At 39.6% G+C, this 24,221-nt stretch overlaps 1 protein-coding gene across 1 annotated transcript in view; it reads right to left on the reverse strand.

Annotated features, from left to right (window-relative positions):
- Window positions 1–24,221, reverse strand: part of Gpr158 (G protein-coupled receptor 158) — a 346,810-nt gene that overhangs the window by 170,106 nt on the left and 152,483 nt on the right. Inside the window, exons 3-4 of the mRNA XM_051151238.1 lie at window positions 17,142–17,244; window positions 1,706–1,929 (exon numbers count right to left, since the gene is read on the reverse strand). Coding sequence (XP_051007195.1) covers window positions 1,706–1,929; window positions 17,142–17,244 — 327 coding nt within the window. The remainder of the gene's footprint in view (window positions 1–1,705; window positions 1,930–17,141; window positions 17,245–24,221) is intronic.

Below are 24,221 nucleotides of genomic sequence, written 5' to 3' on the forward strand. Positions count from 1 at the left end.
CATTGGGTTTCTTTACTATGAAAAGAAATGTTGCCAAGACACACAAAATGCTGGAAGAGTAATTCCAGCGTCCTCATGATATACATATGCAATCTCCACACTGGGAATGTAGCATTACTTTTATAGCTAACCCAGTTTGGTAAGAGAAATCACCGGAGAAAATGCCAGCAAGCATTTCCCTCTTTCTACGCAAGGTCTGTGTTCCTTGACTTTATGAACTAAAGCGCCGTTTTCATTTGTCTCATTGTACAAAAACTGATTTCAAAATGTAATCTTCAAACAGATAACGTTCAAGAAATTCATCAAAATTATGTGTAAAGGTATACATTCTCAAGGCAGCTCTGTAAACAAAAAGGCTATGGCCAGTTGCTGCCCATTTCCTGTGAAGGTCTGGAGAAATCTGAAAGGTTAATAACTGTGTAAAATAACATTAACATGGATTAAGACATTGGTCTAGCCAGAACTATCTAGAGCAAGCTTCTCAGTGCCCAATGATGCATTCAACCCAACATTCATCACTGACTCATTTAACACAGCAATCATTAATGATTAAAATCAATTAAAATTCATAAAGAGCTATGGTATCCACTGAGTAATGAATTTATTACATCAGAGAGATTTTAGAGCAGTTTATTAAATAGACCTTTCAATTCAGGCTCTGCTACTGAGTTGCTTTTTTAAAATGTTACCCAGCAACTCCAGCCTACTATTTTATTATACATAAAACCAACATAGTTTGTGCAAGAGGAAGATGAGTACTAGTTAAATGAGAGCAAATTGCATGTTTGCATTTTCTTTCTAACTCAAGGCTTGGTTTTCAACTGTGTTGTCTGCTAGTAAAAGAAACTAATAACATCTATAACAGTAGTGTAATGGATACAATTACTTAGAATCTTAACTATGCCTTTAAAAATATTAACTAGTGGCTTTGTAGCAGATTTCATCCAGAAAGGCCTCTTTTCTTTTTAGGTTTCTAGTGGAGACACATATTTTCAAAAAATGTCTATACTCTATAGCAATCTGCACAATTTTGCCAAGATGAAGAAGTCATTTGAATCTAGGAAGGACAGAAATGTATTGTCTTTTCTAGTCTCAGAAAGGATTTACTGAAAAGCAACAGAAACAAACATTCTAAGACAACACTCACTTCATGGGACTGATTTTAGACTACTGGAGAGAGCACCCCAGAAAACCCTGCCCTGGGTGTTTTAGCATTTCTATCATCCCTAGACAACAATGCAAGGCCACATATAAGGTCATGAGTAGTTATTCTCAGAGTATAATGTGCTAAAAAGGATAGGTTAGTCCTTGGCATCTTTATATAATACTAAGAGAAATAAAACAAAACAGAAACACAACAAGGCTTTCTAGACATGAAAAATAAAAACTATGCTGGATGGAGGTAGCAGAAATTCTTCTGGAGAGCAAAGAAAAAAGTCCTCCAGCACAGGGGAGCATTAGACCTCCAGGATAAACAGAAAGAGCCTTCTATAAAAAGAAGTGCTGACTCAAAATACCATTAAACCCTCTTTTTTTGGAAAGGTAATGAATATGATTTTCACACTCTCATCCAATCACATTATAGGGAGAGAAAAGCCTGCTTCCTAGAACAGTAACTGGGATTTGGAAATCCTGCTTCCTTAGAGAGAGAGAAGCAATTGCTCTTAGTGAAAATAAAGACCACAACCGAGATACCTGGGTTTACCTTTGCTTTGCGAAAGTGGTAGACCACCAGCATGCTGACGAAGTCCAACAGCATACACAGAGCTTGGAAGGAGATGATAGCAAGTCGCAGGTACTGGTCCTCCTGGACAGAGCATGGGCGGTCATCAGCACAGAAGGGGCAGCCTTCCCTGCAGGGCAAGCAGACGTGGGCTTCTTCTGACACATCCTTTGTGCTTCCTGAAAAATGGTGATCTGGACCCCTTCCTGAAAATTCCAAATAAAACCACAATGTCATTTGTGCCCCCACGGTAAGTGAGAGAGAAGAGAGATGGGCACTTGTCATTCCCTTTTCTATTAATTATAGATTTTTCATCAGATTCCCCTGCTAAGAGCTAGAGTTACTGTGCTTTTGGACTCAAAACTCTTTTGATTCCTTTGATTTAAAATTTTTCATTCAGAGTAATTGAGAAAAATAGAAAAAAAAATAGAAACAAAAATGTCTCATGGGCAGGGAACAGTCTGCTAAGTCTTTGATGACATCTTCTCCTGCTTATGGCTGCTGATACTCCCTAATGCACGGGCTGACACACTTGTTAAAGAAGTAATAAGAGGAAGAATGGGAAAGCAGATGTGTTTGATGTATCAAATAAATGGACTCATCGTTTTTGGAACTTCTTGACACAAATGACAAAGAATCTAAAAAATGAGACTACTATCACTTTCCCTTAATTCAGCAGGGATCTCATCTACCAAGTTCACTCAGTCTAAATTACATAAAGCGGTACTTAGACAATGGTTGTTCGGTGTGTAATGCCTAACCATGCTTCGTCCTTTAGAGTCAATCCATCCAGCCCCTCACGCAATCCCCACTTGACACGTCACAAGACATCTCTGTGCAGTTTGGCTACTGTTCCTATTGATCTTCTGAGTCATTCTAGATTTGTCTGCCAAGCTTAAGTTTGCACTGAAGCCCAGTACCCACCACTATCAATTGTTGACTGGAGTGAAAAACACTGGCAAGAAACGAACCATAACAGTGTTAGAATAGAAACAACAGAAAGCTCTGGAAGTCGACTGAGGAATTTGAAGAGAGAGGAAAGCCCTTAACAAATGAAACATTTAGATGTTGCAACAGAAAACTAGAATCTACTGGAAAATGTCTGAATTCTTTGAAATATGACGACCTACCAAGACTATCATAACTAAGGATTTTAAACTTAAGTAACCCTCAAGATGACACCTTCCAAGCTAGTGCTAACTGAAAATAAGCTACCAAGGCTTACAGACTAGATGTATAAGAGAGAATATTACTTCAGTAGAAGTCTGTTGAACAAAGCACATAAGGAAAGTCAATAGGACTAAGAATGGTATGAAACGGACTTTGATTCTGTGTTGTGTTCTCTTCAACACAAGCAAGATTTTGTTGCAGTTGAAGTCAGAAAAGGAGCCTCTGGAGGTTTAAGAACGACATAGGAGATAAAAGATTTGCAGACCCTGGCCAGGGGAGCAGATCAATGCCTTGTTCAGCCATCATCAGAGAACCTTCCTCCCACAGCAGAGACCCACAGCCAGACAGTACGCACAGAATGAGAAACTTTAGAATACCCACACCTAAACTGCCTGTCTCCATCAAATCTCTTCCCTCAGAACTCAGGAAACCCTGGAGGTAGAAAGAATGTAAGAGCCAGAGGGGAAGGCACCAAGGAAGCCAGGGCCTGTAAATCAACATGATCAAAGCACATATGAGCTCACGGAGACAGGCAGCATTCACAGAGCCTGCCCAGGCTTGTACCAGATGGGATCCTAGAGCTGAAAAAAGTGGACACAAGCCTCCACCTTTTCCCCAGAAGATATCACCAATAGATTACCACTTGCAAATGCAAATTTAGTTTCCTCCAAGGGAGCCTCACCGGAAAAACAAATTACTTCTAAGGGGAGGCTGCATGCCCAGCAGCAGATGCCCTCAGAAAATGGGCTCAACGCCCTCTTTGGAGGTTCCTTGTCTCATAATACCATGCCAGGGCTTTTAAAATTAATTTTATATCATTTTATTCTTATATTTATATATATATATGTATATGTGTGTGTGTATATATATATATTTTTTTCTCTTTTTACCCTACAGGTCCTTTGAATATATATTATGGCTTCCAGTTTAGTGCTTATCTGGGATTTCTGAGTGTGTGACCAAGTGGATCTCTAGGTCTATATCTGTTTTTTGTGTCTTTTCTTGGGTTCTTTTCCTTCTGATTGTTTTGTCCCTAGATGTGTTAGTTTTTATCATATCACATCACGTCACGGCATTGTCCTTCGGAAGCTTGTGTGCTTTCCATTGAGACAGAAAGGGGGTGGACCCACATGGGAGGGAAGGTGGGAAGGACATGAGAGGAGTAGAAAGGCAGAAACCATAATCGGGATATATTATATGAGAAAAAAAGGAAGGAAAAGATTTATGGCAACAAAGAAGAACTGCACAGTCAGGCAGAGCACAGTCAAGAGCACAGCTGAAGAAATCAGCTCTGCAAACACTTCCCGTTCTTTCTACCAGTGAAAGAGCTCAAGGGGAAGATTCTCAAATTTTGTTTTGCAGAGATGTTCGTTAAAGGTTAAAACATTTTGAAGTAAAGATAAAAGTAAATATATAAATAAACCAATCTCATGAAGTCTGTTATATGTCAGCAAAGCAAACATGTGTTGAAAGTTGAGGGCAAGTTTATATATATTTTTCAGAACAAAAAAGATTATGAAATTTCTATATGTATGCATTCATATATACATATAGATCTTTATTCATCTATCAATAAAAGCTAGATTGGTTCTAATTCCTTGCTATAGTGAATATAGTGTTGATCAATATCTTTATTGTAGGGTACGGAGTTATCTAAATATATGCCTAAGAGTGAAATATTTGGATCCTATAGTACCTCTATTTTAATTTTTGAGAAATCTGCAAACTGATCTCCATATGACTATATTAATTTGTACCATCAGCAACAGTAAAGAAGGATTCCGTTCTGTCTGCATCCTCTCCAACACTGGTTATAAGATGTCTTGATGACAGCTATTGAGACCGGGACGAAGTGGTATCTCAAAGTAGTTTTAATTTCCATTTCCCGGATGGCTAAGTACATTTAACACTTTCAAAAATAGTTATTGGCCATTGATGTTTCCTTTTGAAAACTGCTTATTCAGTTCATTTTTCCCATTCGTTAATTGACAGTTTCTATTGCCTTGGTGTTTAATCTATGCAGTTGTTTGTTAGTCCTGGATATTAGCCCCTTACCTGAAGTGTGCCTAGTAAAGATTTTCTCCCATCCTCCGGCCGTCTGTGTGCTCTGCTCAGTGTTTGCCTTGCTGTGCAGAAATGTGTTTTCATGTATTTCTACCTGCTGATACTCGGGGGGTTAGTTCCTGTCTACTGGTACTTTGTTCAAAAGTTCCTGCCTACCCTGATGTCTCAAAGGGTTTCTCCTACATTTTCTTCTAAAAGTTTCAGTGTTTGGGTTCTAAAGGAGAGTCTTTGATCCATTTGGGAAAGGTTTTCATGGAAGGCAAAAGATAAGACTCACCTGTCATCCTCCTGCAGGTAGAAGCCCAGTTTTGTCTGTACCAGCTGCGGAGCAGGTTATCTTTTTCCAATGTATGTTTTTGTCTCTTTTGTCAAAACTCAGGTGTGCATAGCTTTGTTTATTTCTGGCTTCTCTACTCTACCCTATTGGTCTACCTGTCTATTTTTATAACAGTGCCAGGCTTCTTTACCCATAAAGCCCTGTAGTGTAATTTGAGATCCAGTGTTGTAATACCCTCAGCATTTTTCTTACTCTTTGGGATTGCTTTGACCATCCATGGTCTCCTGTGGTTCCATATGAATTATTAATAGTGCTTTCCCTAAACCTGTGAAATATGACATCAGAATTTTGATAAGTAATGGATGGGATTAATTCTGCAAATTAATCTTGGTAGTACAGTCATTTTCACAGTATTAATTCTGCCAATCCAGGAGTGTGGGGGTTCTTTGCATCATCTGTGGTTTCCTTAGCCTTGAACACTCCGCTATAGAAGCTGTCCTAATTAGGATTTCTATTGCCTCAATGAAAACACATGACCATGGAGCAATTTAGGGAGGAAGTTTACACTTCCAGATCATAGTCCACTGTTGGAGAAAGTCAGGACAGGAACCCAAGCTGGGCCAGAACCTGGAGGCAGGAGCTGATGCAGAGGCCATGGAGGGGTGCTGCCTACTGGCCTGTTTCCCATGGCTTGCTCAGCCTCCTTTCTTACAGAAACCAGGACCACCAGCCCAGATTGACCTCACCCACAATGGTTGGGCCCTGCCCCAGTGATCAGTGATGGAGATAATACCTACAGCTGGATCTCTTTTGTCTTATTTTTCTCCAGAGCTGAGGACCAAACCCAGGGCCTTGCAGTTGCTAAGCAAGCACTCTACCACTGAGCTAAATCTCAACTCCCCTACATCTGGATCTCATGAAGACATTTCCTCAGCTGAGGCTCTTTCCTCTCTGATTACTCTAGCTTATGTCAAGTTGACACAAAACCAGCCAGTACTGGGTCTTTCACTTTTTTAGTTAGGTATGTTCCTAAATACTTAATTTTTAGTTGTTTTGCATGAGTTTCCCCCTCCCTCAATCTCCTTTTCCTGAGAGTACACTGTTGGTATAATTGATAATTACTGTTTTTTTTTTTCATTGATACTGGACCCTCCTACTTTTCTGTAGGTGTTTATTATGTCCAAGAGCTCTCTAGTAGACTCAAGTAGGGTCTTTCAAGTAAAGAGTTATGTTGTCTTCAAAGAGAGATCGCTGTATTTTTTCCTTTCCTATTTTATTTCCTCCATGTTTTTCTCTTGTTGAGTTAGTATAGCTAAGACTTAAGAACTAAAGGGAGAATGGGCATCACTGCCTAGTTTTTTACTTTAGCGGAAATGCTCTCAGCTCACCTCCATTTTATATAATGTTGACTATAGGCTTATTGTATAGAGTCTATTATTTTGAGGTATAGTCCATCTAGTCCTAAATTCTCCAGAGCTTTATCATGAATACAAGTTGAAAATTTTAAATATCTTTGCAGTGTCAATTAAAATAATTATGTAGTTTCTATCCTTAAATTTACTCATATGGTATAAGGGGCATTTTAAGGCAGAATTCTGGAAATATTAAGACAGAAGCATGATGCAGTATCGTTTATTGGTTTACTTGAAAGAAGAACCAGCATAAGGTAGTAAGAGCTACCCTACAGCTGGATCTCATGTAGTGTTGTGATTTTCTACAATAACAACACAGTGCTGAGAGGACACAGTAGTTGCAGGAGAATATGGAGGATTGAACAATGAAACTGTTTAAGGCTTATTTCTATGTGATTAAGAAATGTACTCCAAGGATCTGAGCTCTGGCCTGGCCTTCATAGTACCAGAACGTGCAGTTCAAGCTTCCAGGAAGCAAAGCAGCCAGTGGTCCTGCCAAGCTGTGATGCCTATGAACCACAATGATGACCAGCATGGCATAATAGCCCTATGGGTGCAATAGTGGCATGTGAATACCCTGGTGGTAACCAACAGCTCTCTAATTAGATTCAAGGTCTAACAAGAAGGAGATTATTCTTGGTAGTGGAAACATAGCGAAGTACCTGCGGCTAGTGAAGTCACAGGTCTTGCAAAACCTACAACTACCACTTCTGTAAACCAGCATAAACACTAATTATATTCTAAATATTTATTCTTATATCCACAGATGAGTATGGGTCTTGCTCCTTATCAAAGAAACATCTCTTTGCAATAGCTGAGACCATTGCAGAAAAATACAACTGATCAATCAAACTGCAGAGAACAAACGACTGTGTGTGGTGCCCAGTTCCAACTGATAACTCTGTAAGACAGCGCCTGCATCTAAGGCTCAGGAATCAGCAAAAGATGGAGCAGAAAGATTGTAGGTGCCAGAGGGACAGGAAGTTTGCTGTAAGTCTGCTAGAAAGCTGCACCCACAATGCCACATCAACATGACTGCCTAAATAAGAAACACCCATGTACAAGCTAACATGGAAAGAGAAAAATCTCATGGAGCCTCAACTCTAGACAAAGAACTGCAGGCAACCAGGAAACACTGAAAGTTGGAGAGCTGGTCCTCTGTTCATTCTTTGTTCTATAGATTATAACTCAATTCCTGGAGGGTGAGATGCTCTACTTATGTGCTGATCAAAGTACTACCTGAACTCCATTTTCCTCCTCATATAATACTCAGATAGTAAGGCATTTATGAATACAGAAATGGTAATAATTATATACAAGACTATCAATGAAACCCCAAATCACTCTATAATATCTGATACTTTAATAAATTGTATTGATCAGAAGACTATTCCAGTATTCACGGATAAATATTTTTTTTAAAAAATAGATAATTATGCTTTATTCCTTTATGCTAAAGAAAAGCTAAAGATAAGGTCAAAGAAGGCAAAGTGATGTCATTCAAGATCTTTCACAATTTTCTGAACATTATTGATTTATCACAAATCTTTAGGTCAACTCCTGGGTATGTATCCAAAGGCAATGAAGGTATGATACAATGAAAATACCAATGAATTCACGTTTATTGTGGTGATATTGAAATCTTAAGAGACCAGGCTAGGCCTCCACCAGTCAAATGGATAAATAAAATGTGGCCTACATTCATAGTTGAGTATTAATCCATAAGATGATATATGTCATCTTCAAAATCTGGGTAGAGAAAAAAGATCACCACAAGCTAGACTCAGTAAGACATGTGTTACATGCTCTCTCTTACACATGGAGACAGTGAGAAGTGAAAAGTGATGAAGTAAAGTAGGAGAAAGAGAAACAGGGATGAAGGGTCCAGGGTCGATCAAAGGGATGAAAAAGAGACAGTGGGTTTAAATAATGGATATATGTATAGAAATGTCACAGAGATAGCCCACAGATGTACAAAATAAATGAGTTCATTAAAAAGATATTCATATGCATACAAAATCACAAGATTCTCTAAGGAACATATTGTTTTTAAGCAGTGAAAATCAAATCTTTAAAAAGTACCTAAGACAATGCTTTACATGCTCAGTGCTTTCTGTAGCACACAAAGGACAGTTAATCATATAGTCTCCCAAAACTCATCAACTTTGGCTAATGTGTTCTATCTGGGACTAGAGAATATGCCCAGTTTGTTCAAGTCATGTGACTATCCACAGATAACCGTGTGCTCATTGTTAGTACTTTAAGTTTGTGATCTTTTAGTGTTCTGCATTCTGAGAACAGAGGTCAGGGTTCCCGTATCCTTCTACATTCAGCACTCAGTGTGAGATGTTTACACACGCTGGACACTCAGTAAATGCTTACCAATGATGGAAGGGCTCTCTGAAAAGAGTGATTTAACTGATCACTCAGAGTGCCATTCTTCCTGCTCTCAAACCACGTAGGTCTAGGAATTTATTCAAATAATATTCTTCTAGATGCTAGACACAAACTATAAAAATGCATCAAGAATATATTACTACAGATGACTTTGGTACTTGTAGGCAAATATGTGCAAACCATGCTGGGGCTATTTGACTTGAGGATCTCTGCCCCTCTGTGCACAGAATGTCAATGTGCTGTGGTGAGGCTTAGACTCCCTTGAGGATGGGACTTGAAACTTCAAAATAAAATGGGTAGGTTCTAAAGTAAAATGGCAAATACAGAGCCATGAAAACTATAGAAAGGTGTTTTGGGAGAAGGTTATTGTTACGTTCATAGGACATTCGGAGAATATAAAATATTCACCTCTAAGCAAGCCTGTCAAAGCAAACTGTCAGTGTGAGAACAGTGTGCAACGTATTTGCTAATTTTAATTTTGTTACCTTGACAACAGAAGGACATGGAACCACTAGAAGTGTATGTATTTCATATATACATAAATATCTGTATGCATGTATTGCCGATACAGACTAATAAATATATAAGTCCTAGACTAATAAACAAAACATAATACATCTCTTCAATGTGGTTATTAACACGCTAGTCAAAGTGACATCAGACATGATACCCAAAGGAAACTTCCCACCCTAAAGCCATGGCCATGAAATAGGCCCAAGGCTTCAAGAAACCTGCCCTACTCCATCCCCAGGGGAATTTCAGAAAGCCCCCACCCCATCACACAACCTAGAGACCAGAGTTACGACACAGTCTGACTAAGCTCTTATGCTGCAGCCAGAGTTCAGAAAGAGCAAATCTGACTTTTCTACCACCCTGCAGTTTCAAAAACAGTTTATCCTGCAAAGCAGTTTCTGGAACCAGCAAAGCCATGCGCCCCCTCCCCCACCGTTGACAACAAAGGCTGTTCTCACATACCACAGTGCATTCTGTTGGACACTCAGTTACTGAGCCAGTGTTGAAGACACCAACTTCTCAAACCAAAAAAAGTCTGCTTTTGCTGTTTTGAGGCAAACTGAGTCTATATTATTTTCTTCTGCTGACTTTGTTCTCACAACACCAAGTTTTCAGAATGGCTGTAGAAATAGATGCAGTGCAGAAACCGCAAACTGGGAAGAATTTAGCAAACTATAAACTTCGGAAGGAACTTTTTAAATTTAAATTTTTTATACATTCCAAAGTTTCTTCGGTAAGTATGTAGCATTTTTGTCATAAAATATTTTAATAATATGACCTTTTGAATCTTGAGAGATGGATTGTTCCGTGTGTAAATTGCTCACTTGGCAAACATAAAGACCTAAGTTCATATCTTCAGCACCCACATAAAAATCAAGCATGGTGGTATATGCCTGTAACTCCACTGCTGGGAACTTGAGGGGTGGGGTGAGACATGAGGATCCAAGGGACTTACTGTGCAAAGTGCCAAGTTCCTGACTCAGTAAAAGACCTTGTCTCACAAAGGTGGACAGCAATGGAAGAGATACCCTTGTCAACCTCTGTCTTCCACATTTGCATGTACAAGCCCATGTGTGCACATACATACATACACAAATACACATACAATACACCATACATGTATCACATACACACCACACATACACCACACCACACATGTTTATCCACATGTACATGCACACACACACACACACACACACTTTCATTATACACAGTAAGTTGACTTTGTCAATTGAAATTTTGTCCTAATCACAAAGAACTGGTAAATCTACCACTGATAAAAAAAAAAAAAAATTCCTTGAAAAATGGCCATCCTCTAAACTGATAATGTTCTGAATCTCAGATGTCAGTAATTTTTAATCATGTTAAATTACTTCAAGGTAATTTCATGTATTTTTACCTAGAGACACACATTATTTACATCCTTATGATCTCATAATGGAAGTTCAAGGTGTTGTATGTTATGTCTTCTTAGAGGCTCATGGTTTTTCCAATGTAAGCAATATATCTTTATACAGAAAGAGAAAGCAAGTAGGAAAATAGAAAGTGAAAATCAAAAACGATTACAAGATGCAGGGAAAATGGTCACTGAAGTATTTGTAAACAAGCCTACAGATATTCTGCCTAACGCAATGAGCTGCTGTGGGAACGACTGGTTGTTGTGTTTATTTGAGAAACAACTGTGAACATAAGTAACTCCCTAAACAGCAGAGTACTAAAGAAAAACAACATAACAATAAGATAAATGGATTGGGAGGAGGACACGGCCATGTACACTTTCAGAAAGTGGGCAAGTAGGAAGGTATTTGTATTCTGGAGATGCCTCAGAACATAGAATCACAGGACAGGGTGACTTGAAAACCTCTGAGGACAGGAAATCTGCTCTTGTGCCACGAGGTGGAACAGACACCAGCTCAAGGGGACAATCATGGGCGGAATAGGAAAAAGAAAGAGAGTGCAAACTTCCAAATAACGTTGACAGAACCGCTTTTGAGCACTCTGAGTACTGACCACTATGGTTAGATTGTTGTTATCTGTTATCTTATTTTTATCCTTATAAAATTCTCATAAAGCAAGTGATAATATCACATTTTACGCACTGTGTAAATGGCTAAATATTTTGGCCAAGCTCACAAGTCAAGTAAATCTTTGAGGTAGGACTCAAACCTAGCACCTATCCCAAAGGCTATGTGCTTAATTGTCATCTGATATTACATAGAAGTTCACAGCTCCTATTAGTGACCAGAGCTATCCTGCGTGGATGAAAATGTACCCAAACTGCTGATAGCACAGCCACTGAGACGCAAAGTAAGCACTTGTCTACAGTGGCCCTGGCACCACTGGTCGAGCTGGATCTGATGTAAAAGCCATTTTCCTGTGGCCTGGTTTCCATATCTCCAGAAAACACTATGCAAGGTGCCAAGGGTGGGAAGCAATTAAGCCCAGTTCTACCCAGCTGCAACACCTATGAGCCGTGACAATTAACAGGGTGGCAAGATATGCATAAAAGTGCAATAAATTGCACTCGCACGTTGGTGACAACCAAGAGCTGCTCTAAATTAGCTTAAGGCCCACTCAACGGGAGGGAGCTAATGCCTGGCAGTGGAAACCTAGCTCCTTCCTGAGACTAGTGAAAACACAGACCTTACAAAAGACTCTACTACCATCACATTGCTAGATCATAATCCTTTACTACGTTATAAAGCTTAGTATTATAGTCATATGTAAATGCACCTAGCAGCCTTCATCAAAGAAGCCTTTCCTTATGAAACAAGAGGCTCAGCTCTTAGTATTCCTGCATTTTGCCTTAAAACAAAACAAAAACAAAAAACTTTTTTTCCCCTGAGCATCTCATTTTATAGGCTCTAAATGCTTTTTTGTCTGTCTCCTGTACCATGTCTTTTCCAATAGCAGTAGCACTTGAGAGGGTTAAGCGCAGATCGTCATCGTCAGCTGCGGGTCATTGGTAACTTGGGATTTATTTGGAAGGATGTATAAACTGAAGTCGATCCAAGTGACAAGAAGTTCAACCAAAAAGCTGGTAGCACATCTACACAAAACAGAGATGTTGCTGAAGATGGAGTCCATACTAAGGTGGGTAAATTTGGGGATGGGGAGGGAGGAGAACATTGTGTGCTTGCATTTCATCGACCCGGAAGGGAACAGCCTGGATCTGAGCAGACAGCTGTACATCAGGACCTGTTTTTTTCTGAAATCCTGCCATCTCCAGGTGTCAGCGCCTATTAGCTCACACGACTACCGATTTCCAAAGAGATGCATGAAGCCAGGTCTCAGGGCTGTCAGCCTTGTTTCAAACCACGTCATTTGGACACACCATGGGTGGTGTTCACAAGGCCCTGTCTACTGTGTGCTTACATCTAAATAAAACTGCTTATATCACTTCACATTTTGAAGGGTTTTTTTAAACACATTTGCATTTTCTCCAAGAGATCAGGACCACATTATAGCTCTCCTCTGAAGAGAGCACATAGACTGTGTGTGGAAATGTGAAATCCTTGTCTCGGATTCTACTATAAATTCAGTGAGTGTTATCTTTGCAGTGCAGTCTGTCTGCTTTCTGGGGCTCATTCTCTCTATCAGGCAACTAAGCAGTTTGCCCTGATGCTTCTGACCTCCAGCATGTTCTTTCTTAGTGCCTTTCCCTCATGGCCATTGTTGCTACAGACTCAGTGGCCATATCTTCCTTCTGATAAAACTCATTCTCCAAAGTTCTAACCTAAGTCACTAGTTAACTCAGTACAGCCCAAAATTTAAAAGATAGTGCTAATGATCAATGGCCTTAAGAATTATATGTATCATCAGTACTATTGGTTTATATAGGTTTTTATATATGTATATATTTGTATATATAGATATTTCATTCGCCTAACTATATATAGAGATTCATTATATGCCATGAACTTGGCCAGAAGATTTCATGTTCGCTCATATTTTGGGTTCTCCAATACCTCCTTCACATATGGCCAAAAGATGGCACAAGTAGCTACACAATCCTTCCCAAATGAATATCACATCAAGAGATGTTTATAAAAAGCCACGTTTAGGCAAACGTCATGTTTTCATTTCCATAATATGGAATAGACATGTCTATATTCACATAAATGACACGAAAGTAGAAGCTCAATCTACTATTGAGGGGAAGAAGGGGAACTAATAGGAAGAGGGAGAAGCAACAGGGGTAACACAGGAAAAGATAAACCTCACGTTTCCTCTTATGAAGGATCAAGATTTTATATACATATCTATTGCACACAACATTAAAGCAAAGGGGGTCCATCTGGGAAGCAGGAGGATCAGAGGGAGAAGAGGGGAGCAAAGGAAGGCAACGGGGACAGTATGTTTATGTGTATGAGGGCCATAATGAAACCATCACTTTGTGTGCTGATTTTAGATAATATAATTTTTAAATATGAAAGTAACTTCTATAATTTTCTGAATTACTGTGATTAAATGATTAATATGACTAAAAATTAAAATGTTACAATGTGAGGTCATGTGGTATATTCTAATTCATATTAAGAAGTATAATGAATGCTTGCATAGACGTTGGTTGATAACACCCCATTTCCTGGTCAGAGTGCTAGACTTTTTCCTTAGGAAAGGGAGAAATTAAGTGTTGGATTTTCATGCAATATCACAAGGCCATCAGGAAAGATGCATTTGGTCTAAAAGTATTTTATGAGCTGCAAGTCATCACAATAACTGGCTTCCTGCTCTGTCACTAAGTAAGGTCAGTCATAATTAGGTAGATGCTGGGGTCAAAGCTACACTCAGCTACAGGTCATCTTTCTGAAAACTGTGGCCTCTTCTCTCTGGAAACAGTGTGCATAATATGGGAGTTAGACTTAAGAGAAAAATAAAATAAAGTCAACTTGTTCTTAGAGAATGAGTCCAGCCTATAATTTTTTTTTAAATCAGCATTTAAAGTAAGGAGAAAAGTAGGAGTGTGCAAATTAAATAAAGCTAAGTTGTTAAAGGTTAGCCAGTTTCTCCTGATAGTGTTATAAGCAAGGGGCACAGTCATTCTCTGACTCCACAATATTTAGATGTTTCATTTCGGTCACACAGTGGGAACTGAGAACAAAACTGGCTAAATCAGATGCAAAATACCAAAGACTTTCACACATTACAAGCTCACTCTGCCCTTTCCCCTTCACTGCTGAATTGTAAGTTGTCTGGACCGCAGATGTGAAGAACGCCACAGTAGCTCTGGCATTGTGGTGCTTGGGTACTCCCACATGCACACACAAACACCACACACACACACACACACACACACACATACACGAAAAAGCTTCAACATTCTGAAAGCATTGTCACCATGGTTGTATGCTTCCTAAATGCTAGAAGCCCCGCAGAGCTTGAAAGTTTTGCTTGTTGTGTCCGTGTTTCTGCTTATTAGAATCTGAGCACACAGCACCTGGGTTTCCAGCAGCAGTTCTGGCCAGACTGGAATCACGATATCTGGTTAGGTCACACTGCCACCAGGAGCTCTGGTTCTCTAATAGCTCTCTCGGGTTGTAATGCTCAACTGCAGTTCCTGTTTTCTTGAAGGCTGTCAGTGAGAGTGTCTGCCCTGTAGTTCCAACAGGCATGCTCTTTTCACAGCAAGATAGCTTATTTTCTCAATGTCATAAAACCAATACAAGTCTCTCCCCCTCCCCCTACTCCCCTTCCTCCCACCCACCCCCCGTGTATGTATGTGTGTGTGTGTGTGTGTGTGTGTGTGTGTGTGTGTGTGTGTGTGTGTGTGTGTGAGTGTGTGTGTGTGTGTGTGTGTGTGTGTGTGTGTGTGTGTGTGTATGTGTGTGTGTGTGTGTGTGTGTGTGTGTGGTATGTGTGTGTGTGTGTGTGTGTGGTGTGAGTGTGTGTGTGTGTGGTGTGTATGTGTGTGTGTGTGTATGTGTGTGTGTGTGTGTGTGTATGTGTGTGTGTGTGTGTGTGTATGTGTGTGTGTGTGTGTGTGTGTGTGTGTGTGTGTGTGTGTGTGTGTGTGTGTGTGTGTGTGTGTGTGTGTGTGTGTGTGTGTGTGTGTGTGTGTGTGTGTGTGTGTGTGTGTGTGTGTGTGTGTGTGTGTGTGTGTGTGTGTGTGTGTGTGTGTGTGTGTACCCTCCTTCTCTTCCTCTGTCTCCTATATTGGAGTCTTGTGTCACAGGGTAATGCTCAGATAATTTCATCACCACCTTGTCTCTCAGCAGGAGGACTGACTGATTGTTCTTACAGACCCCACCACACATAAACACAGGACTTAGGATGTGTGTGGGAGCTATGGAAGCATCCATAATTCTGCCTACACCTATTACTGTGAACAAGAGTTGATGCCTGACTGGGGAACCAAGAAGTAGAATGTAATTAGAGTCAAGACCCAAGAATGAGGTTTCCTAAGAAGAGAAAAACAGTCTGTTAATAAACCTATAAATGTCTACCAACAGTCACAAAGGAGAACCGTTAGGGTAGAGGCTCAAATGTACTTTCTGACTATTGCCTCCTGGAGATGCAAGCTACCACACAGAGCAGTTTCAGAGTGTCAAAGATCAATGGATAACTATATGGAAATGCATATGTCAAACTTTTAGCAGCTTTTAAATTCAATTTCCCATGAAATCCCCACAATTTTACCAATGACATTCCTTATTTTCAGGTATTATGTCCAATATGGCCATATGGAATTGTTTTGTCTATATTGCAGAGAAAATAAAACTCAGTATTTGAATTGCAACACTAACATTCTCTGGCATACGAATAAAGCAAGCAGATGACCAAGTTTCATTGCTGATGTATAAACCTGATATAATCAAGCCACTTTGGATGTGAATATGCCTGTAAATATGAGAGTCCGTTCTCTTCTTCGACTGTGGGCATTGTATAGCAAAATAGAGAAAAGTCACTCCCACAATTATATTCTGATAGAGGAGGATGAAGAGGCAGGATGGGAGGGCCCTCCAGTAGCGGCAAGGGAGTGTGTGGCAATGTGTTACCAAGGAATGACAGACTGGCATTCAAATTTTAGAGCTGAGAGTAACTGCAGACAAACACTGGGCACATAATGGGGAGCTCAGGCCTCAAGCTGTGAAGATCTGCACTCTTCAGACAATCTGAAAAGCTTCAAAGGATTGCACTTAGCCTCAGAAACCATACCAGCTACATCTTTAATTTGGTGACACCCCAAGCGGAGGATTCCACTAATACATAAATGGCAACCTGAACAATGGAAATTAGGTGACAATAAAAATTATCTGCTCACTGATAACTTTCCATGCACTATTGAAAAGCAGCATAGAAACAAACTCCTAAATAAAATGCATGGGCAGAGTCATCTTCAACAGTTATGACTCCTTCAGGCTTTCAAAGGTTTTGAAAACTAACATGTTGCTAAACACAGGTCTTCATGTCCTGCCACCCCTAGCACTGAAAATGTCAAACCCCAACCAAAATCCTTTAAGTGATTCAAGAAGGTAGATGGGGATTTCACCTTACTCAGCAAGGTTAGGCAGAATCTGAAGGATCGTCAGCAGATGTGGTGTGTGTGTGTACACGTATGTGCAGAAGCAAAAAAAAAACTTACTCTGAAAGTTGTTGACTGAGAAGACACGGGGATGATAGAATCCTGCTTTGCAAATGCACTGATAGGCTCCAAGCACGAATCCTAGGCCTTTGATTGGCATACACTATGGAGAAAAAAAAGACAGCAATGTAATTGGCCACAGAGTGGTTCACAGCATGAAGGCTCATACGTGTCTATCACTGCAAATATTAAGAAAACTAACACATTTTCTATAAGTAAAATATTTCATTTTTAAACTTTAATTTTATGGTTGTTTGCTACCTGATTTTTTTTTTTTTTTTTTTTTTAGAAGTAGCAAAGTAAACAAAGTTTAGAATAACACAGCATCCACTGTTATGGCCACTGTCATGGCAAACCTCTCACTCATTCAGTTCTCTCATGAAATCATTTTGAGACACTCTGTGGTGATTTAAATGAAAGTGACCTGCATAGGTTCATAAGGAGTAACACTATTGGGAGACGTGGCCTCATTAGAATAGGTGTGACCTTGCTGGAGGAAGTGTGTCACTGTAGGGTCAGGCTTTGAGGTCTCATATGCTCAAGCTATCCCCAGCGTGGCACACAGTCTCCGGCTGCCAGGGGATCAAGATCAAGATGTCAAACTCTCAGCTCCTTCCTCGGCACCACATGTGCCTGCATGAGGCATGTGGAAGGGGTGAATGAAAATGGCCCTCCTAGGCTCACAGGGAATGGCACTCTTAGGAGTAGTGGCCTTTTGGAGTAAGTGTGGCTTTGTTGGAAAAGACATGACACTAGGGGATAGGCTTTGAGGTTTCTGCTCAGGCCAGACCAAGCATCGCTCTCCTTCTGTTGCCTGTGGATGCAGGTGTAGATCATCTGCTTCCTCAGCACCATGTCTGCCTGCAGGTCACCACACTTCCCACCATGACAGTAATGGACTGAACCTCCGCATGGGAAGGCAGCTCCAATTAAACGCTTTCTTGACAAGAGTTTCTATGGTCATCACAGAGTTGCTGTGTCTTTTCACAGCAATAGAAACCCTGAATAAGACACACGGTTGTTGTTTTGGTCTCTCAGTGTGTCTCACTGCCTCGAGACCTATTTAAAAGACCATATGAATATTTACAAGTCAGTCCACACTGGATGTTCCTATCAAAGCAAACATAGGTCAGTGAGTAGACAGACAAAAAAATTGAGACACAGAAATCACTTTTCTGACTTAAATGCTTATTAGATTTCATCCTTGGATGAAACTAACACAAACAACTGTTTAAGGGTGAGGAAAGCAGTAAATTTTAAGATGTAAACATAAAAGAGAGGAATCTAGATAAACTAGTGATCGATCCCAAAGGTTCTATATCTAAATCTGTTTTCTGTTCTACACATTCTACTGGTTCGTAGACCAGGCCAGCTGTCCAGATGGGAAATGAAATGCAACTTAGAAAACTTCAGCTTTGTTACTTTCGGTTATTCCACTATAAACATGCGTCATTACAAAAGGTGTTTCAAGAATCATTATAACTCTCTACCAAGATCTCAACCTTTCTCTTTTTCCATTATAATCTATGAGACAAAGTTAAAGCTTTTAAGAATTAAAAGTTACAAGATGGCTTTCTAACACAGAAGCGCTTAAGAGAAAATACTAAATAATGATTCTACAATCTGAGCTTAGAACTTCAGAGCACACAGAGATCCCTTACAAGACCCAATGGGCACCTGTACTCTGCTTTACAGTGATTCAGTTATAGAATAGGCTACATCATATTTTTTTAACTTTATGAGTAAAAAAGCAAGGGCAACATTTACTTTGGAGATTTGGTATAATGATGGAAACAGCCTGTTGTATCTGGTCAGTCCACTTAAAATGGAGATTAGAATTCTGACTTGATCGTGTCCTAACTGTGTGGATTTAAACTTGTTCTCTGAAGTCACTCACCCTTAATTCTTTGTTTTAATTTGTGTGAGTATGCATTCAGTAAAGTGCAGATATAGTTTGAAAGGAATGGAGCTACCAAAATACGCTTATCAGTTAAGTAAGAGGAAAAGAAAAATGAGGGTGACAAACCTTTTGGCCAGAAAAATAATAAGAATGGAGTGTCCAGCTGGGCCTCATGCTACATGCCTGTGATCTCTGCTACAAGGAAGGCTAGGGTAGGAAGATGTCATGGTCAAGTCCTTCCTGGACCACAGTTCGAACTTTGAAAGCTAGACTGGGCAACTTGTATAAACACTGTCTCAAAATAAAAAGTGAAAAGTGAGCAGATATATCACCCAATGTTAAATCACTCACCTACCAGACAGACACAAGAGCATGAGTTCGACCCCAACACCAAATAATAATCATAATCACAGTCATAACAGAGTTGCCATCAACAGACCCAGTCAAGGTAGACTTAGAGGACTGGGGAAAAGATCGCTTCGGTTCAGCAAAGCTAACTATGGAAGTACTAATATGACATTTAATTCCAAATCATGAACTCATCAACAGGAAGATACATAAAGCAGCATGGTGTTTAGAAAGGTTGAGTGATATGCAAGTAACGTACATAAAAATGAGACATAAAGCAGTGACATCAAGTAATCCTGAATCACTAATGGACTACCCATAGACAATGAAGGAAATAAGACTAGAAACATGAACACTGTACTCCCTGGCTTGCTGCTCACTCACTGATGACCAGGCTTGATTTAGCTGACTACACTAACTGGACACATGCACCCTTCCTGCCTCATTACTCCATGTGTCCCTCCAGAAGTTTCCAACCAGACAAACTAAAACAACTTTCTCAATAGAAGGGGCCATTCTTCAGTCAAGGTCCCTGAGAAGCTACATTTTTTCTAGAAATAGAAACATGCTCTTGAGGGGATATGTATGTGACTGTTGAGACTCTGGGCATCCCAAACACTAGAAGGCTAGGTGGAAAGACATTATATTACAGGATAATAAGAGAAGCAATAGAATGCAGTGTCACTATTTCACTACCTACGTCCTAATACTGTGAAAACAAAACTCTGAGCCCTACACTGGAGTATTTTAAATATTTTCTATTGTGGAATTTGTAGGTTATTGGTGTTCATTATATTGGTACTTATTCCTTGATGTTATTAATCAACAGTGGAACAGCCAGTCTCATGATTGTTAACATTAAGGCAAATTTGAAAGTTTATTGCCATAAAAGCATTTCTTGACTATTAAGCTAACTTTAGATCTGACATAACATTGGAGTTTAAAAAAAACTGTAGTTGATTAGATAAATACTGCCAAGTAAAAAGACTCTTGAACAACAATAACAGCAGAAAAACATCCTAATTTTGTTACAGAAAACTTAGCAACATGAATCCTTAGTTGCTTCAAACTTTTTTATTCTGTTCTTGCATTAATCTCAATGAGACAAGTAATTTTTGCTCGACAGAAATCCATAAAAGTTCCCTATTCTCTTGTTCCAGCTCCACCCTTAAGACAGGATGTCTATGGAGACTGGTTGCACTACCATCACGTACTGTCATCTTGAAGTGTAAGAGGCTTTGACTTAATTTTCTAGTAAGGCTTATGAGTTTGCAGCCAACTTGCATCATTTTCCTATTCTACTGCCACTACCATTTCTCTGTTTACTTCCCAACTAAAAAAATCACATGCTATCAAGATTAGGAAATTACATGGTCATTCGGCTCTGAGAGTCCCTATAACATGGAGAATGTGCAACTCGTGTTCCTTCTTTGTGAATTGAGGAGACTTCTTTTTGACTTTTGCCTCCTTGGGAATGTAGACTATCAATACAGATGCTCATTTAACACGGGATAAAAACTTTGCAAATTGTATTCCAATACTCATGTACAATCTGCATTTTAGAGACTGGAGGTATTTATTTGAGACATTAATGTCCAAACCTTTCTAGTGCTTCGTCTGGCCATCACAAAAAAGTGGCTACAGGAATATGGCATGTTGTCTATGAGGCAGCTGTGTTATGATCCAGCCTTTGACAGATGTTGAGCTCCGTTTAAGAGTGACAGTCCTTCACTGAGAAAAGATGCCCCCCCTAGATGAGCCTCACCAAGCCATCTGATGAGCTTTACTAAGGACAGGGTTAAGGATGTAGCCCTCATGACATAATAGTGGCATTGCATGCAAGGACTCTGCATTCAATTCCAGCTGTGCAAAGATTTACTATGGTGCAGCCCAATGCTAAGAGAGGTCTAGACACAGATGAATAGAGATGGTTACCAAGAATCTTCTATAAAATGAAAACCTTTCTAGATTCTAAGATTTATTTGTGAATAAATTAAAAATCTGAATAGATCTGTAACTTGTAAGAAGATTGAATCAGTAACCAGAAATCTCTCAATGAAAAAATGTTCCCAGAACCATATGGCAACACTAGAGAATTCTATTAATCATTAAGAAATAAATTTGGCTGTTTTATATAAATAATACAAAAGGAAATTTTAAGTTATCTCTTTTATAATAACACTGAAAGAATAAAATAATTTCAAACAAATATAACAAGTGGGTGAAAAGTTATGTAATTAAAATGATAAATGTATAAAATTCAACACCCATTCATGTTTAAAGTTTTAGAGAGATCGGGGATACAAGGCACTTTCCTCAACATAATAAAGGCTATATACAGCAAGCCAATAGCCAAAATCAAAGTAAATGGTGAGATACTCAAGGAAATTCCTCTCAAATCGGGAACAAGGCAAGGCTGCCCACTCTCTCCATATCTCTTCAATATAGTACTCGAAGTTCTAGCCAGAGCAATAAGACAACAAAAGGAGATCAAGTGGATCCAAATGGGAAAGGAGGAAGTCAAATTATCCCTCTTTGCAGATGATATGATAGTGTACATAAGTGACCCTCAAAACTCCACCAGAGAACTCCTAAAGCTGATAAACACCTTCAGCAAATTGGCTGGATACAAAATTAACTCAAAAAAGTCTGTAGCCTTCCTATACACAAATGACAAGCTTGCAGAGGAAGAAATTAGGAAAACCACACCTTCACATTAGCCACAAGCAATATAAAATATCTAGGAGTTACCCTAACTAAGCAAGTGAAGGACTTGTATGAAAAAAATTTCAAAACTCTGAAGAAAGAGATTGAAGATGACCTGAGAAGATGGCGTGATCTTCCTTGCTCATGGATCGGGAGAATTAACATAGTAAAAATGGCCATCCTACCAAAAGCAATCTATAGATTCAATGCAATCCCTATCAAAATAACTACACAATTTTTTAAAGACATTGAAAGTTTCAATTCTGAACTTCATATGGAAAACAAAAAACCCAGAATAGCTAAAAAAATCTTGTACAATAAAAGATGCTCGGAGGAATCTCCATACCTGATCTCAAATTGTACTATAAAGCAATAGTACTTAAAACAGCATGGTACTGGCACAGCAACAGGCTGGTTGATCAGTGGAATCGAATCGAAGACCCAGATATGAATCCACACACATATGGTCACTTGATTTTTGACAAAGAAGCCAAATCCATTCAATGGAAAAAGGATAGCATCTTCAACAAATGGTGCTGGTCTAACTGGAGGTCTATGTGTAAAAAATGAAACTGGACCCCTATTTGTCACCTTGCACAAAACTCAAATCCAAGTGGATTAAAGACCTCAACATAAAACCAGAGACACTAAGCCACTTAGAAGAAAAAGTGGGGAAGAGCCTGGAACATATTGGCACAGGAGACAACTTCCTGAACAGAACACCAACGGCCCAGGCCTAATGTCAACCATTAATAAATGGGACCTCATGAGGCTGAGAAGCTTCTGTAAGGCAGGAGACCACTGTCAAGAGAACAAAGCGACAGCCTACAGACTGGGAAAAAATCTTCACCAACCCTACATCTGACAAAGGTCTAATATCCAAAATATATAAAGAACTCAAGAAATTAAACACCACCAAACGAATAACCCAATTGAGAAATGGGGCTTGGAAACTAAACAGAGAATTCTCAACAGAGGAGTATCAAATGGCTGAGAAACACTTAAAGAAATGCTCAACCTCCTTAGTCATCAGGGAAATGCAAATCAAAACAACTCTGAGATTCCATCTTACACCCATCAGAATGGCTAAGATCAAAAATTCAAGCGACACCACATGCTGGCGAGGATGTGGGGAGAGAGGAACACTCCTTCATTGCTGGTGGGAATGCAAACTAGTACAGCCACTTTGGAAATCTATCTGGTGCTATCTCAGAAAAATGGGAATAGGGCTTCCTCAAGACCCAGCTATTCCACTCCTTGAATATACCCAGAAGATGCTCCAGCACACAACAAGAAAATTTGCTCAACCATGTTCATAGCAGCCTTATTCATAATAGCCAGAACATGGAAACAGCCTAAGTGTCCCTCAGTAGAAGAGTGGATAAAGAAACTGTGGTACATATACACTATGGAATACTACTCAGCTATTAAAAACAAGGAATTCCCGAAATTTGTGGATAAATGGATTGAGCTAGAAATGATCATAATGAGTGAGTTAACCCAGAAGCAGAAAGAATCAAATGGTATATACTCACTTATATCTGCATACTAGCCCAAGGGCATGTCCCACGAAAGCCTTCACTTACCAGGAAACTGGGACAGAGGGGAAGGCATCCTATTAGGACTCTAAATGAGAGACGCATGGAGAACAGCAAATAAAAGGATCCAGAGGGTCCTAGAAATCTACAAGTAGAACAATATGATAGGCAGATTTGGGCCCAGGGGTCCCGCTCAAACTAAGGCACCAGCCAAGGACAATACAGGAGGTAAACTTTAAACCCCTTCCCAGATCTAGCCAATGGTCAGAATATTCTCCACAGTTGAGTGGAGAGTGTGATACGACTTTCTCACATACTCTGGTGCCTCACATTTGACCATGTCCCCTGGAGGGGGAGACCTGGTGGCACTCAGAGGAAGGACAGCAAGTAGCCAAGAAGAGACTTGATACCCTATGAGAATATATAGGGGGACGTAATCCCCCTCAGGAAACAGTCATAGGGGAGGGGAATAATGGAAAAATGGGGGGGGGAGGAATGGGAGGATACAAGGGATGGGATAAACATTGAGATGTAACAAGAATAAATTAATAAAAAAAAAAATAAATAAATAAATAAAAAAAATAAATA

Source organism: Acomys russatus, chromosome 9 (genome assembly GCF_903995435.1).
Source record: "Acomys russatus chromosome 9, mAcoRus1.1, whole genome shotgun sequence".
Lineage (NCBI taxonomy): Eukaryota > Metazoa > Chordata > Mammalia > Rodentia > Muridae > Acomys > Acomys russatus.